The 18,047-nt window shown below is 37.9% G+C and overlaps 1 protein-coding gene across 6 annotated transcripts in view; it reads left to right on the top strand.

Moving 5' to 3' along the window:
- Positions 1-214: 214 nt before the first annotated feature.
- The window catches only part of ndrg4 (NDRG family member 4), a 59,628-nt gene continuing 41,795 nt past the window's right edge, over positions 215-18,047 (top strand). For 2 of the 6 annotated variants that reach the window (XM_059336178.1, XM_059336179.1), the window contains exons 1-2: positions 224-361; positions 4,553-4,626. In XM_059336178.1, the coding sequence (XP_059192161.1) occupies positions 4,553-4,626 (74 nt within the window). In that variant the 5' untranslated portion in view covers positions 224-361. Of the gene's footprint in view, positions 362-4,552; positions 4,627-18,047 lie in introns of all 6 variants that reach the window. The other 4 variants (XM_059336181.1, XM_059336182.1, XM_059336184.1 and 1 more) reach the window with 3 other exon arrangements.

The raw sequence follows: 18,047 nt of genomic DNA on the forward strand, positions 1-18,047 counted from the left end.
AGCCAGACTAAAGTCCTTTCTTCCATTTTTCTCTTTTTTTCCCCCACTTGTTTGCTCGCCTCACTTCTTGGTACTGTGATCTTCAGTGTGCTGCATCATTGGTGAAGCCACGTGCTCTCTGTTTATCATCAGCAAGGGGAGGGAGATACAGAACGAGCGAAAGAGAGGGGAGGACTGCGTCTCTCTCTCTCGCTCTCTGTCTCATTTCGGTTAGTGCATCCACAGACACACACACCCGTACACGGCGACGTACACTATTCTAATCCTCAGCAGCTTGAAGGACGCATACACAAGCACAGAGAGCAGAAAACAACCAAAAACCAGACTGTACCAAGTGGAAAAGATCTGAACTACACTACAGGTACGGTAAAGCTTTATCTATCACATTTTTGTTTATCTGTTAATATCTGTGTGAAACAGTCATTTGTGTAAAAATCAATTTGTCTAAAACTCTTGGACATCAGCAGAATATTTCAACTGTCTGGGAAAGTAAGAATTAAGCTCATATGTTCTGTTGCTGTTGTGTTCGAGGACATCAGGAGGAGGATGTTAAAATGAGGACAAGAATTTTGGCACAATGTGTGTGAATACTGCTGCTGAGGCTTTGTACTCTGTACTTTTTATTTTGCTCCCCCTTCCCACCACACACACACACACACACACACACACACACACACACACACACACACACCTCCCATCGCCACTTTCTGCATTGGAGTGAGGAGCATGTCGACAGGTTGAATTTATTGCACGAGAGGGAAACAAAGTGCACTATTTAGACCAGAGCAGTGCCTATAAACATAACTAAAACTACATGTTTAAGCTAAAGGACAGTCTGTTTACATTGTATTATGCTTGATTATAATTATGTTGGGTTGATGTGCTGAAGTTGTTGCTTCTAGAAGAAGTCTTTGCACTTTCGGTAAACACCCCAGACCTCATTCTAAAGGGGTGTATAGCTGCAGAGAGGAGGGAGGGAGTGGTGTGTGCTGAATAAAATACGTTTGGTTTGCAGCAAACTGAGCCAACGAACGATACACCTACAGTAGGAGGAAGTCATAAAAGTTGATTGAATTTGGTGCCAGCTTGTGTTAGCAATGCCCCAAAATCTGCCTGTATCTTTTAAATGCTGCTGGCAACACCTGAAAAACTGGGATTTAATGGCATAACGGTAAAAAAGCAGCTGGGTGCTCTTTTTGAAAACCCAATAAGGCATTTAAATATGTATTCTACCTTGGTACTCACACTGTAAAAATGTTTGTAGAAATTACAGTATAACTGTGAAATTGCATCAGAAATAGGTCGTACAAATTAAAAATTGAATATCACAGTAGTAGATGCTTTTATTTGCCATAAATCAAGGAACAGTACAAAACTTTTAAACTGTAGAAAACATGTTTTTTTAGGTACAGTTTTTGATCATATTTACATTTAAATTTTACAGTAGATAACCCACTGTATTTTTTACGTTGAAGTTCTGGCAACCACAGCTGCTGGTATTTTACCGTAAATTTAACAGCTTTTTTTTTTTTTACAGTGCATATTTGAACTGTAACTAATTGCATCTAATAATAATGGACCTCTTGTGGCTGTGTCAGATCATAACTAACTATCAGAAGAAAGAGTAATATGTTTCAAAGTAAATGTTGTGTTGTATCCAACTCAAAAGCTTTGTAACAGTGACACTGTCATGTCCCATTTTTATTTAGTCCTCTTACATGATTTCTCCATAGGATCCAGAACTCTCCTTGTTGTTTATTTGTATTAAATGTTTCCACATTATATTTTAAAGCTTTAAAACTAATTTAATTATTTTTTGTACTACCATGCTGCTCCTTTCGCACATGAAACAGCCACTGAAGCCGAGCCTGTCTTTCCTTTGGGAGAGGGTCTGTTTCTCAGCTTGGGGTTTATAAATAGATTTACAAAGAGCAATACATACACCCCTGCTTTGTTTCCACATGAGCTCCACCTCATCACTGCTCCAGTTAGCCCACTCAAAGGGACAAGTTTTGCTTATTTACAGGTTCATGCTTGTATTATGGATTTAAGAGATAAGATAAGATAAGATAGACTGTATTCATCCCACAGTGGGGAAATTTAGTCGTCACGGCAGCTCAAGATACAGATACATAGATATAGGTATATATATAGGTAGATATAGGTAGATATATATATATATATATATATATATATATATATATCATGTTTATTATTATTATTATTATTATTTTTTACTGCTTTTACTTTTATGTCTGTCTGTCTGAAACTCTCTGTTTTTAGTCTCTTTAACCTCACTCCTGAAACTCCCATAAGCCAGCTCTGGCTGGCTTGTGAGAAAAATATGGCGCATCTTTCAGAAGGTGGAGAAAGGGGAGCCACATCTGCATGGCTTGTTGAATTAATAACATGTTTTCTGATTAAGGCAGCCTACTAAAAAAATATGGGTTGTCGTAATTATCTGACAGCAGTAGGTTACAGGACTACCTGTTGCTGTCTGTTTTTTTTACGGTCTGGTCCTTTACCATAACTTAACCCATGAAAGATACAGCTAAAGCTAATTGAACCCCCTCCTTTCTATAATGCAGGTTGAACACAACAAGTGACTAAGCAGTAGATGTGTGAATCAGCAGAGGCCCCACGATACGATTTTATCCCGATACTTGAGTCACGATACAATATTATTGTGATTTTAAGCATTTTGAGATATGTTGAGTATTGCGATACAATATATTGCGATTTAACTGTTTAACTACATTTTGTGTCCACAAAATTAAATTCAATCAAGAATTGTTTTGTCAGATAAGAGAAAATTCTCAGTCTATTCATCTCACTTCAGTCTTTTTATTTCTCCACAATGAGAGTCTAGGGATCAGGGCTAACTGTAGCAACTTTAAAATGTTATCAGGTTTACTATAATGGTGAAGTAAGTGAGGTTTTAACTGTCCTTCAGAAGAAAATGATTGTAATCTGTTCTTTTATGATTCATACAGTTGCTGATCAATACTCGTGAGTCATTGTTTGAGAAGAGTCTAAGATTTATAGCATGCACAGCTTGCTCTGTATTTCTTCTTTTTTTTTTTTTTTTAACTCCTCTTCCTCCTTTGAGTCCCCAAACCCCATTCCCACCCTCTCACCCCTCTCACTACCCACTGGCATTTTTTTTAACAATGAAGGTTGCAAAGCAAAGTGGGCCACTGGAAAAGCAGTGTCGTTAATACTGTGTTTTGCATGCTGATATATTTTTCTCTTCGTTAGATGTTGTCTGTTGGATCTCTGCTCTAATTAGCTAGTTGTGTTGTTGCACTTCTTGCAGAGGCTTCAACAGTCTGTTAATGCCATTTCACTCTGGATGTTACTGATTGTAAAATATAATAACTAGAACAACGTCAATCACAGAAACAATCTTCTATTAACTGTCAGTGGTGGAATGTAACTAAGTACATTTACTCAAGTACTGTACTTAAGTACAATTTTGAGGTATTTGTACTTTACTTGAGTATTTCCATTTTATGTAATTTTATACTTCTACTCCAATAAATTTTTCGTTTTTTTTTCGTCATTTCGTCTTTGGTGCTTCATACCACTGTTTGATATTACATTAGGAGATTGAAAAAGATAGCCAATGAATGCATTATAACATGCAAAAATGTCTTTGGTTTTAAATTAATTACCACTTCTTGTCAATGACAACAAGCTAAAAGGAGACCAACACCAGTCTCATTCACCAGTTATTTAATGTAAAATGCTTTTTACACAATCACATAATCAATGGTGGAATGTAACTAAGTACATTTACTCAAGTACTGTACTTAAGTACAATTTTGAGGTACTTGTACTTTACTTGAGTATTTCCTTTTTATGTAACTTTTAACTTCTACTTCACTACAGTTTGAGGCAAATATTGTACTTTTTACTCCACTACATTTAGGTGACAGCTTAATTTTCTTTACAAGTTGAGATTTAACATAAAAACATGATCAATTAGACTTTTTTCCCCCTTAAACCTCATAACAGTATATTAGGTAGTTTAAAAGGAGCCCTATCTTTACTAAAAATCTTAAAAAAAAAATAAATTCTTAATTAGATTAATAAAAAGCTGCTTACATAAATGCATCAATACAAATAATCTAATAATATATTTAGAATATGTACTGGAATCTTAGTGGGTTCAATCTGCATTATGAGTACTTTTACTTTTGATACTTTAAGTACATTTTGATGCTGATACTTTTGTACTTTTTACTTCAGTAAGTTACGAATGCAGGACTTTTACTTATAGTGGAGTAATAGTGTGGTATTACTACTTTTACTTAAGGGATCTGAATACTTCTTCCACCACTGTTAATTGTTAACCTTCACATTTCACATTTCTGTTTTCACAGGATCCCACTGATCTCCTATCTAATGATTCCTTCTGTCTGCCTTGTGTAGTTTATTGCATGGAGTTCCCTCTTATAAATCTGTGAATCGTATTACTGCCTCTGCACCTGCAATGCACCTACACCAGTACAGTAGATCTTGTCTCTTGTATTTTTATACCCACTGCTAGATGGGGCCTGGATTGTTTTGGAACTTCCCTCCCAAGGCTGGCTGCACGGTTCCACAGAGCCTCCTGCAGACCATGTACGTAGGATCGTGAAACCACTGTCCCTACCTACATAACGTATCATACCGTGCCACACAGGTCCCTCCTTTATCCAGCCTGTGTGTATCTATCTATGGCATTTCTGTCCATCCGTTCCATTCTGTCAGTCCAGTGTTTCACATATTCATTCTGGATCTGAGATGTCATCATAGTTTTTAAGCAAACATGCAACAGTACAAGTAGTCCAGCATGTGACAAATATCTATTTAGAAATATTTTTTCAATCATAGCATTATGAAACACATTCTAGGGGATTAGGCTGGGAGCAGAGCCAGACCCTGAAACTGAAACTGTCCCTGAACAACATTTGGTGCCAGCCTATTCCAGGTGACACACTGTGTCAGTGACTCAATCCCAGTATGCGCAGTTTACTCATCCCTTTCATCCTTTTAATGTTTTTATATCCATCAGAACCAGATGCCGCGAATAATATCTTTAAATAGCTTCGACAATCCTTTTGCACTCATCGACTCCCCTTCAATCCAGACTTTGAATTTGGTAGCAGTTTTCAAATATTCATTTCTGCTTCATACCACTGTTTGAAATGACATTAGGAGACTGAAAAAGATAGCCAATGAATGCATTTTAACATGCAAAAAATGTCTGATTTATTTAAAAAAAAAAAAAAAAACCTCAATAAGTAGCCATGTGGAATATTAGGTATCTGGAGCAGTATCTTCACAATATGATTCCACCAGACCTTATATCTACACTGTTTAACCCAAGTCGTCACCTATGCACAGTCCCATTATGTTTTAAAAACATAAAACATTTTGTTTATGCTGCGTTATGCTAGCTTTCACTTCCCTTTGAATCGCAGGTCAGGCACTTCCCTCAAAACAGGTTAATTAAGCCTCAATGTTTTTCCGGCCGAAACATAAGTGTATCTCGTACATACGAGATACGAAGCCCTGAAAGGCAAGGTGAAAAAAAATTTAGGGGGCCAAAATCTAAGTTTATGAGATAGTTTAAGTATGACATAGTATCTCATACATACAAGATACTATCTCGAATGTACGCGATAAACTTAGATTTTTGCCATTAATGCCCTTGTTTTTAAATTAATTAACACTTCTTGCCAATACAACAACCTAAAATTAGACCAGCACCAAACGCATTCACCAGTTATTTAATGTGAAATGCTAATTTTACACAATCACATAATAGATTTGCTTGTTATAAATAACTTAATTGAGCGTGAACCAAAAAAAAAACCATACTCCCTAGTTTAATGACCATTTATCAGTGCTGCTACATTTCACTCAGAATTTCTTAAGGAAAAATGCTGCAGTTTTGTTTTGTTAAGGCTACAAAACAATTTCTCCAGAAGTTAAGTAGTTTCAAAGATAGCATTAACACCGGAAGGGACATTTAGATTGGTTACGAAAAAACGTGACTCACTGAAGTCAAGTGACATTACTTAAAATAACATTGTTTACTTTTGGTTTCACGTGAGACATGAACATCACTGAGTGGTGTGTGCTAAGGAAAATATCGTTTGGTTTGCAGCAAACTGAGCCAAGTGAACGATACACCTACAGCAGGTGGAAGTCATACAAGTTGATTGAATTTGGTGCAAGCTTGTGAACTAACAAACTGAAAACTAAATATCCAATAAGTAATTTATTTATGTATTCTACCTTGGTACTCAAATTTGTGAATTGTAGCTAACTGCATCTAATCAAAGTCAGTTAGCATTTTAGCTAACCTCTCAAACTCAATGAGAATTTTGAATGGGTTTTTGGTTAGATGCCTGAAATAATATCTGTGGTTAACACATGCTTAAGAGATGTTCACATTTTGTTGTATGACATAAAATATGTTAGTAAATCCCCCCACTTATGAATTTTGAATTTTTTACGTGTCCTTAAAAAGGCAGTTGCTAACAGCTAAATAAGTCTACAGTGGTTGTCAGGGACATTAAACGTCTCTTACTAGTCCACCTTACAGCATCTAGTCCATTCAGTGCTTTTGCAAACTCTTGTAGATTGTAGATAAGGTTAATAAAAAAATATTAGACTAGAGTTTCCTTATGACTTGTCAAAACGCCTGGTTAGCAACCGCTAAGTAGTTTGCCATACCATGACATTAGCTTTTAGAGATCTCATTTTGCAATGATCCAAAATCCAAAAGGCGAATTCTCAGAAGACCCCATGGTGATGCTAACTTCTGGGTTGGCCTACAAAAATACATTTTGTTTGCTCGCTATTGTCATGAGAGCTAAGGACCACAAAATTTGCTTGGGACAGTTTATGCGTAGCTAATAGTTATGTTTTCTTGTAGTTGCTAGTCTCGGGTCAATTTATTTTCTTTTTTTGCATTTTCTAGGTTCAAAAATTGACTGCACCAATTCATTCACTTATATAACATGATTGGGTGATTTTAAGGTCATTCTCACCCTCATTGGTTAATATTACTGTACCAAGAAAGAAATGGAGCATTGCAGCATGTCATGCCATCACACATACAGTAAACACACACATTTTTTCCTCAGTGTCTATTAGTGTTGCTCATCACCTTTGACATATCAGCCTGGATGCTGGCTGCCCTGTGTGATTGTCAGTCTGGAAGGAACCGCATGTTCCACACATCTCTGCATGTTATATGGAGTTCCAGTGTGCACGCAATATAGATCCTCCTCTACTCAGAGACTGCAGTAAAGAGAAGCAAGCTGTGGTAATAATGAATGCTTTCGGAAATGTTTCTGAACATGTCAAAAACACCTTCAGGGTCAGAATGTGTTCAGAGTCAGAGTGGATGTCATGATGTGTTAGAGTGAAGAGGTGAATACTGATGCTGACATATTGGTTATTGAAAGTCTGCGCTGTGGTTGCTAATGGAGGATGTCGATTAAAATGGAGAATGGCACACCAGGGACAACACGCATATAATGTGTGCGGAAACATGATTTTGCATTTTTCTTCATTAGAAAGCTAAATCCACCTTGCTCTTTGCAGAAAAGTCTGAATGAGATTTAGAATAGAGATTGGTACTGAAATAGAAATGTGATTTTTTTCATAATAACTGACTTTGCATTAATTAGTGGGTTAACAAAAATAGTCTGGCAAGGATCATAATCCATCAAGCTAAAAATAATACATGTAATGTGTTCTAGTATCACCTTGTCAAATTCCCCTCAGTGTCACAACCAGAGGGAAAAAAGTGACAGCTCTTTAATTATTTTTATTTTATTTTTACATTTCATTTTATAGGTTATTGCTGATAGATTTTCATCAAGATCTATTCTAAAATTATTTTTTCTGGGGAATTTATCTTTACATGATTTGGCTTTACACTACCAGTCCCTGTCAGAAATACAATACAAGATAATTACTGCTGTTGCGGTCCTGGGTTACGACCTGTTTTCAGTGGACTCTGTAATAAAACCATGTGTCTTTGAAGAAAGTGACTGCTGTTTGCTAAGGAAACCATTCGTCCCCTCAGCGTTCTCCACTGAGCTCTGGTCCTCGACATCTGCTCCCCCGTTTGGTTCAGGAAAGAGTCCGGCAAACACTCCCTGCAGTGCTGGTAGCCACACACTGTCTGCCCGTCTGCCCTGCTGGCATCCACCCTGCAGCCCTGTGGGTGGACCATAGAAACACACCCACCAGAACTGACATTTGGTTGCATTCTTCAGTGTAGCCGGTGTACTATCCAACTGTGCCATTCAGCTTGAGCCAAATAAATATAAGTCATTGTGTGTGAATATTTTCTGAAAAGGGCTAGATGAATGGATGTAGTATTTGCTGTGTCTGCTCATGTTAATGAAAAAATCTGGGCTAGCTAGTGATGTGGCCTTTTCAGCTTGAAGTTATGAATCCAAAGACAAATGAATAAGAAGGTGGAACTAGAACTCAGTCAGTGTTAGGGAGGCCAAACAAACAATTTACTGTGTTGATTTATTCTGTACAAACATCTATTGTAAGTCTGTCTGTCCTGGTTCTGTGCTATATAAATAAAATTGAAAGGAACACTGGTGTTGGTGGTAAGGCTCCAGTTTGCCACCAAGGCATTGGATGAGGTTGAAGTCAAGGCTCTGTGCAGGCCAATCAAGTTCTCCAACAACAAACTGGGAAAATAATTTCTTCATGGACCTGGTTTTGTGCACAAGGGCATTGTTATGTTGTTGTTGAGTAACAAGCTGGGAGAGGTTGTTGTCTAAAATTAACCATGATGTAGTCTTCAGGTTTTCCTAGATTGAGACCAACAGGCCTATTAGCCCACATGAGGACCATTACTCACCATCAACAGCTAGCATGCATTCGGGCAAGTAGCATTCTCCTTGAACATACCAAATGAGATGTGTCCATCTATGTTTGCTAGGTAGTGAAGCAGGCTTTATAACTACATGACCTAGGGTGGAGCTCATGTGGTCATAGTCGGTTAGTTTGATAGTACGATTTAGGTCGTGGATTACACAGTGGTGAAGAAACCAGATACAGTAGAGGCGACTGTAAATATTCATCATCTTAATCCGTAGCCAAGTGACCGTAGGTGCACTATGACATTTTTCACCAGTTCTTTCCATTTTGATCAATCTTCTGCAGTTCTTGTTGCATTATATGCTGCTAATATTCGTTCAACTTTTTGATTTTCCAATTTTTTATTCCATTCTGCGATGCAATGAAGGACGTGGTTGTTTTTAACCCAGGCCACAACCGATCCGGTATGTGTTTGTCTGGTGTAATCATCATAAATGTTTCAATAGACAAGATAATCTGGTGGTGTCCATCTCCTCTCCAGATGTGGATGGTCATTGACTCTTGATGAGCTCATCCGCCCTTTGACAGGTCTTATTTTTTTGTCCTGCTGGGTGTCCACCCACCCTCCTCATCAAGTTAAACCTGATGGGGTTGACAGTTTAATCACCGACAACTCTATGCAAGACAAGGACGCTTAGTTCCTTGAGGTGTTAATCCACATGTATACCCGCCTGTAAATATTATCTCAGCTTTTATATTAGTCGCCTATGGGATTTTCGTAAATTTAGAAGAACATATGCCAACACATACTGTTTAACACTCTCACGCTAATATCATAACATTTCTTCAAACAAAGAAACGAGTCTGCTAATCACCAAATCTATCAACAATGAATCATCACTGAGCCACAGATCACAGCATCTCCTGCACAACACTAACAGGATTGACCAACACGTATTGTGATAAGGCTAAACCAGAATGACACTAGACTGTGTGTTAAACTGGTAATATCACTAAATCAAAGTGTTATATGTTGCATATAACTTACATAAACAACTAACATTAGCCTTATCCCTGCACAGTCCCGCAGTAATAAGTCAAGCTCTCGGCAGACACCCAGATGCTTAAGGGGGCGCCGTCCTCTCACACCCCAAATCTGATGCCACCACTGAGAACTGAGACAAAAATAGAGTGTGCTGTCAAAAGTGTGAGCACACCACTGTGACTGGACACTCCCTGTGTCCTCTTTATTCTCCTTTGTTTGACCTGAATCAGCTTTCTGTATGCTATGAGTACACTGTGTATGAATTTTAAAATACACAGCCACAGCCTTTACGAGGCTGTTTTTATTCCTGCCTGTAAAGCAGACTTTCCGGATAACGTGTGTAACACTTTTTAGAGACACAACGCTTTCATCTGACAGCACTGACAATGAAGCTTGTTATGCCAGGAGAGAAAATGCTGCTCAGTCTGGAGCTGATGTTTAATATTTAATTCTCAGTTTCTACATTGATATCTCTGCTCTTCTGGTTTGCTTCTCAGCTACAGAGGACTCCTCTAGACATTCAGCAGATGTAAATAATTAAAAGCTTCAATTAAAACAGTGGAGAGAGTTGAGTTACTAACTGTCATTTAAACACACTGGTAAGCAGTGCCATAATCACAGCACTAACATTGTGCATAAAGGTGTGTACAACCACACAGGCCAACAGGTTGGATGAAGTGGATGTCCACTGAAAGACATCAAGTCATCCAATATGATGCAGGCAGATTTGTTTACACATACCTTTTGCAACAGTAACAGTGAAGATGTCAGATAATATTGGCTGTGCTATGCCCCCGCGACCCGGCCCAGAATAAGTGGATGAAAATGGATGGATGGATGGATGGATGGATGGATATGCATTCTTAGAATTATGACTGGCTATTACTAGTCAGCTGGAACAGAAGTCATACATAAGACAGTGATTGCGAAGCCTAAATGAAGCAGCTGATGCCTAACAGCTAATGCAAAGCCAACAATCCACGTCATAACTAAAGCTTTTGCTCCTTTACAAAATTCTTCATACTTACTACACTTTTATGCAAAGCAATCGAATTCACAGAAGGAATATCACATATTTAACCCTTTGGCCCCACTTCGACTCAAAGAGGTTAAAACATGAGACTCATAAGTCCTAAAGTATAATGAGTAGAGTAACCAAATCGAATGGTTTATGATGCATAATAATGTAATAATAGGCCCTTTCATAGTGCCGTCCCGCAAATGTCCCACTATATTACCGGAAATATCTGTGCTGGCTTTTCGCCTGAGGGCGTTCATAGTGATCCTGGGAAGGCGTGATATTTTTGCCCATTCATAGTGCAGTCTGGCGTGCACAGTTAGCGATGCTGGTTTGTTTACAATAAGCTGGGGACGCTGTGCACAGTTAGCAACGGCGGGCGCAGTGAATAGTCAGTGCGTTTACATGCACAGTTTAATCGAGCTATGCTTAAAAATTGATTTTGGACTTCTGTCCTTGTCCCAGTTTACATGCAACTGAGAAAATCGAATAACTGAAGGGAATGTGTCCTCCTTCTTAACACTGGATGGCGATATGCATCGTTTCAGCTAGTTATTATGGCCCCCTTTCCGATTGACCTCAGTTTAACACTTTGTGCCGTCGCTACTGACCGGCTACTGCAACCGGCTACTGCGACCGACTTTCTTGTATGTTTTTGTTCCGGGGTCATACGCCAGCGTGGTGAGGGGGTGGAGCCTGCGGAGCATGCGCACATGCATTGTCTTGTCATACATGCTGGCAAAAAACCTATTCCCATTGCATTATCTGGGTGTCTTAATCGGAGTTGGAGAAGTCCGACATTAGTTGGACTGACACGTTTACATGCACTTCAGTTGTGGTGTGTGATCTTAGGAAAGGAGGAATGGATGGAGAGAGAGGTAGCATTCTCATCCTTTAGGCTGTTATCCTCTCTAAAGTATGGCAGCCATATGTCTAATGAATACACTTGAGTCGAGTCAGTAACCTTGTAGCCTGAGGAGAGAAGGAAGGTGAGCTCAGCACTTTTGTTCAACATGTTGGAATTGTTGACCAAGCAGCTTTTCTGGTATGTTGAGGAAACTATAGAAATAAAAGAAAAGAAGTGCATCCAATGTGACCGAGTGTTCCACACCAAAGTTACGGCTTCAGTGCTTTTATTAAGCTGCTATCATGATTTTCTTTTGCGGTGAACAAACCACTCAGAACCTGTCTTCACCTCTCTCCTAACTCTATCCTGTTTGCTGTCACAGGTTTCTCTGTCTGTCTTTGTCTCCCTGCTGTCTCACTTTCCCTCTGCCCCTGTCTCTTTGTGTTGTCCCAGTTTCCAGGTATCGATTTGGGGACTGTACATTAGATTAGTTGCTTCCCCTCCACATGGCTGTGAAATTGATTTCCTGTCTGACAGGAAGCTTCTCTCTCTTTACTGTCCCTGCATCCCCTTAATGTGCTCCACTGTCGTTGGATGATTGGAGCCAAAACACTGGCTCCAGACCTTCCATCACTCACACACAGTGTTGCACACTTAAAGCTCAGTTCACATTCATTAAAATTAACTTGGTTCACGTTCATAATTCACAATTTAAATTTGAACTAGCCCTAAAATACATAGTCACCCATAAGGTTGGAATTATATATATATATATATATATATATATATATATATATATATATATATATATATATATTACCTCTTTCCATGAATAGATTTTGAATATGTGATGATTTATTATTGACAGATAATGTGCATATCTTCTCAAAACTTTATTAATCTCTTCCAAAGATATCACATTGGAAATTATATCACAATAAACAGACAATTGTGTTTGAAAACCAGTGGTGGAAAAAGTATTCAGATCACTAACTTGAGTAAAAGTACTAATACCACAATGTGAAATTACTCCACTACAAGTAAAAGTATCAGCATCAAGAAAAAGTTAAAGTACTCGTTACGCAGAATGGACAAACTTAAAGTGTGATATTCTACATATTCTAAATATATTGGTGGATTATTATTGATCCATTTAAATTTTCTATGGGCTTATTTTAACTACTTAATATACTGTTATGAGGTTTAATTTTAGGAAAATGTCTAATTACTTTAAATGTATGATGTTTTTTTAATGTTAAATCTTGACTTGAACAGTAACTAAAGCTGTCAACTAAATGTAGTGGAGTAAAAAGTACAGTATTTGCCTAAAAATGCAGTGAAGTAGACGTATAAAGTTACATAAAATGGAAATACTCAAATAAAGTACAAGTACCTCAAAACTGTCCTTAAGTAAAGTACTTGAGTTAATGTACTTACATTTACTTACACTTACATGTTACATTCCACCCCTGCTGAAAACAAAATAATTCCAACTTCATGGGCAACCGCGTAAGATCTAATTCACATTCATTTCTTGAATTTTTTTAAATGCTTCAACTCCATGTGCCATTTTAAATTTGTTGCCAATGTGACTGGAGCTGTTCAGACTATCCAAAGCAGTAGGGGGTAATTTGCATGTAAATGTAAGATAGAGTGGCCCTGTTCACTGGTGACTTTGAGCCACCCATGGGTCGCAATAACTTACATTAATGTTTGCTGTGAAAAGTATATACTCCAGTAAATTGTATACTTTATAGGACACTCTAGTTCTGTTCCAAGGTGATATAATTGTGTTTATGTATGTCATCCATCTGGATGAGTCAGCCTGAAGATGTGGAGTGGGGATTATGTTGTTTGTACTAAAAAAAAAAGTTATCTAATGCGGAAGTAAAGAATAACTAGCTTGGGTTAACAGCTAGATTGAAACATTCACTTTGATAATGCAAACTTGTTGAATATGCATCTAATTGTTGAAAAAGGCTCAAATGCTTTCAAAAATCATCCATATCATGCTCTCAATGATTTATTATAACCAAAAGAAAAGCAACATTCAGCTTTGTTGACCTTAAATTTCTTGTTCATTTTAATGCCTAGTACAACTAAAGGTAAATCAGTTTGGACAAATATAATGATAACAACAAAAATAGCTCTTAAGAGTTTAATTTAAGATCTGATATCTCGCCTTTTCCCATGGTTTTCTTGATAATAACCAAAATCATTATCAAGAAAACCATGGAAAATGTCTAGATATCAGCTCTTAAATTAAACTCTTAAGAACTATTTTTGTTGTAATCATTATATTTGTCCAAGCAAATGTCCACTTACTTGTACCAGGCATTAAATGAACAATAAATTGAAGAACACAAGGGCAATGTCATTTTTTCCATGACTGTATTTGTATGTTGTCTGACTCCTATTATGGAAAGTTATGGCATGTTCTCCACTAAAGCATGAGTATAAAAGCTGTTTGGGATGTGTTGCTGTGTGTGTATGTGTTATGTTGTTGTCGTATGTACCTTCAGTCTGTCCTGCCTTTGTCTAAACAGCACAGGAGACAAGTAATTATCAAAGACAATACAAATGGAGTCTGATAACCCTAAATGAACTGGAGGAAGAGGAGGAGGAGGAGGAGGAGGAGGAGGAGGAGGAGGAGGGGGAGGAAGATAAAACAAAGTGAAAAGGTTACTATGGTGTGAATTATGAGAGGTGTAATTTGGCAAAATGTACGTGTGAATGGAGAACAAAAGAAGACATTATGTGTAATTCATGGCAGGAGATCAGGGAGGGGAAAGCAATGATGTGAATTCAATGACAACTATAACATTCAAACTACAGTGCCAGCTATGCCTTAGCTTCTTTATGACTAACCCAGTAAAATGTTGGGCTATAAGTAGCAGATGAAAGCACTCATGATAACATAGAAGATGTGTCATTTTGACAAGTTGGTCTCTTTAAGATTGTGGGAACTAATGTGGAATGTAAGAGAAAAAAAAAGCAATAAGGAAAAGGTGAGCCAGACTCAATGGGACTAAGCTTCGTTGTCATAGCAACCCTGTCTGGGCACAACTAAAAAAAAAAGAAGAAGAAAGGAGGAAGAGAAACGAAAAGAGGACATTTTGTTCTCCTCCACAAACTGCTGTCAAAGCAGACAGTTTTCTCCCCAGACTAGAAAAAACCCACTTGTTCTGTTGAGAGAAAAAGCTCTTCTTGGCAGTGTTCCTTCGTGAAAGTGAGGACATAGAAAACAGGCCTGTAAATAACTTCTCACCCACTGACACTTTGGCTGCCTGATTGCAGTTGGTCCATGGATGAAGAGAGGCTTTGAAGTGCGGCGCTCCACTGTGGAGAGTGGACTGTGACGGCCACATGCCTCACTGTTCAACACAATGGCTTCTCCAGCAGCACTGTATGGTTAGCCGATTCATTCAAAACCCCACCCAAACACCATCTATACAGTCACCTATCCAGTCATCCTGCACCACTTGGCTGTTGGGAGAAGTTAGTTTTCAGGGATTTCTGACAAAAATCTTGAGTAGTAATAGTATAAAGAGCAACAAAGTGCGTTCATAGAGGACGTCATGGTGGATGAATGGGTCAAATACAGGAGAGTTTGTCTTTTTTGCTGACTTTTTCCCTAATAAAAGAGTAAAATGACTGTACAACTCTACTAGATATAGATGCTTTTCCATCACATGACTTCTGAAGCCATCTATTGTTCATTATCCTTAACCGATTATCTGCACTCGGGTAGATCCTAGCTGACATTGGGCGAGAGGCAGGGTGAACCTTGGACAGGTTGCCGGACTATCGCAGGGCAGACACATAGAGACATCATTCACACCTACAGGCAATTTAGAGTCTCCAATCAAAGCTAAGTGCATGTTTTTGGACTGTGGGATTAAGCTGGAGCAAGAGCGACCGTCTTGCTGTGAGGCAAGAGTGCTAACCACTACACTGCCGTGTAGCTCCTGTCTGTTGTTTTTGCCGCTATATTTGGTGCCAATCGTAGTCAGGATCCTATTCACAACCATTAAGTTAATACTAGTGCTCTTTATCACCAATGTCAATTCACACCTAGATAGCAAAGAACAGAAAAAGTATGCACAGAAAATGTCATTAATAAAGCAATAAAGCATCTTTGAGCATTTAGAAAAGGCACTATATAAATGCAATGTATTATGGTTATTATTATTTTATATTATATATTATTATCATGTTAATTATAATATAATAATTGATTATAATATCAGTTCAATTCAGTTTGACTCTCATTGTGGAGAAATAAAAAGACTGAAATGAGATGAATAGACTGATTTGACACTTATTTGATAAAACAATTCTTGATTGAATTTTATTTTGTGGACACAAAATGCAGTTAAACAGTTAAATCGCAAAATATTGTACCCCAATACTCACCATATCGCAAAATGCTTAAAATCGCAATAATATCGTGTCGTGACTCAAGTATCAGGATAAAATCGTATCGTGGGGCCTCTGGGGATTCACACCTAGATAATGAGAGTTGTATTCTGAAACATTAACTATATATTCTGTCGTTACTCACCTGAGACAAAACGTGAGCTACACAGGCTTTGGGTAGTCTGTAGAATTAAATATTGGAGTCTCCTTTTTTGTTATCACATCTGCTTGCACAACATAACATTATATTTGTGACGTCAGCTGCAAGGCATCCATAGGACACATTATAATAATTTCCTGCATCAATGCTGGTTATTAAGTCCACCATCCATTATGCATTATCCTTGACCACTTATCTGAAATTGGGTTGCGAGGGATGGAGCCAGGCCCAGCTGACATTGGACAAGAGGGCAGACAGGTCACTCCCTGGACAGGTCAGCAGACAATCACAGAGCAGACATAGAGACATACACTCACATTGACACAGGCAATTTGGAGTCCCCAATTAAACTCATTCATTATTATCAACCACTCATCTCTTACTGTGAAGACAAAGAGGTTATTGCAATACTGGGCTGAAACAATTTACCCTCTCATTCCCAAAAAAGTGTTGCATGAGTATCATTATCATCTTCCACGATATTCCTTCAGCATTCTTTAAATTACATGACCTACTTGATATATTATAGACGACTGCAGTGGTGGAAAGTACATTTACTCAAAAACTTAACTTAAGTACAATTTTGATGTACTTGTACTTTGCTTGGGTATTTCCATTTTATGTAACTTTATACTCTATTTGGCAAATATTGTACTTTTTACTCCACTACATTTAGCTGAGAGCTTTAGTTACTTTGCAGGTTGAGATTTAACATGAAAAAATATATGAATTTAAAATGAATACACAGGTTTATAAAACCAAGTAACAGTGTATTTAGTAGTTAAATGAGCTCTACCTTGAAATAATTAATAAATGCATGAATATTAATAATGTAATAATATATTTGGAACATCTAAAACAATCTGAGTGGGTCCATTCTGCATAGCGAATACTTTTACTTTTGATACTTGAAGTACATATTGTTGCTGATACATTTGTACTTTTCCTTAGTAAAATATGAATGCAGGGCTTTTACTTGTAGTGGAGTAATTTCACAGTGTGGTGTTAGTACTTTTACTTAAGTTAGAGCTCTGAATACTTCTTCCACCATTGGAAGACTGCTAATGGTCCTATAGTCCTACCAGTAGTGAGGATCCTGAACATCTTGCTGCAATGTGGAGCGGATCAAATGATCAGCAGACTGACTGACCCAAAATAAATGCCCCAATACACATTCACACTCCATTACATCAACAGGAAACAAACAATCACATCAACACCGCTTATTAAAGAATGAATGAGAACTTCACCATAGATAGATACAAAGTTACACACCAAACAAAGCATTAAATGCAGGAAAACAGCACCAATATCTTTCCACTGGCAGCAGTGGCGTCATGAGTCCAAATATAGCCGGTGTAATGGAATGGTAATTGATTTCACAAGCAGCTGTCTTACATAAGCATGTCAGAGTGAATGTAGATTGTGAGAAAGAGAGGGATGAGAAGGGGTGGAAGGTGGAAAGAGAAGAGACAGAGATGGGAGCATGAGATGGCAAGAAAGATAAGGTATTGAGAATGAAAGTGATGTGACAGAGATGGTTAGTGGATAGTAGAGAGACATCAAAAGAAGGGATGAGATGCTAAAGACAGAAAGAGGTGTGCAGGGAAGAGTTTGGAATAAACTGTCAAACAGTGGTTACAGGTTTGTAGTGGTGGAAAGTACAGTAATTAAGTACATTAACTCAAGTACTTTACTTAAGTACAAT

Source organism: Centropristis striata, chromosome 6 (assembly GCF_030273125.1).
Source record: "Centropristis striata isolate RG_2023a ecotype Rhode Island chromosome 6, C.striata_1.0, whole genome shotgun sequence".
Classification (NCBI taxonomy): domain Eukaryota; kingdom Metazoa; phylum Chordata; class Actinopteri; order Perciformes; family Serranidae; genus Centropristis; species Centropristis striata.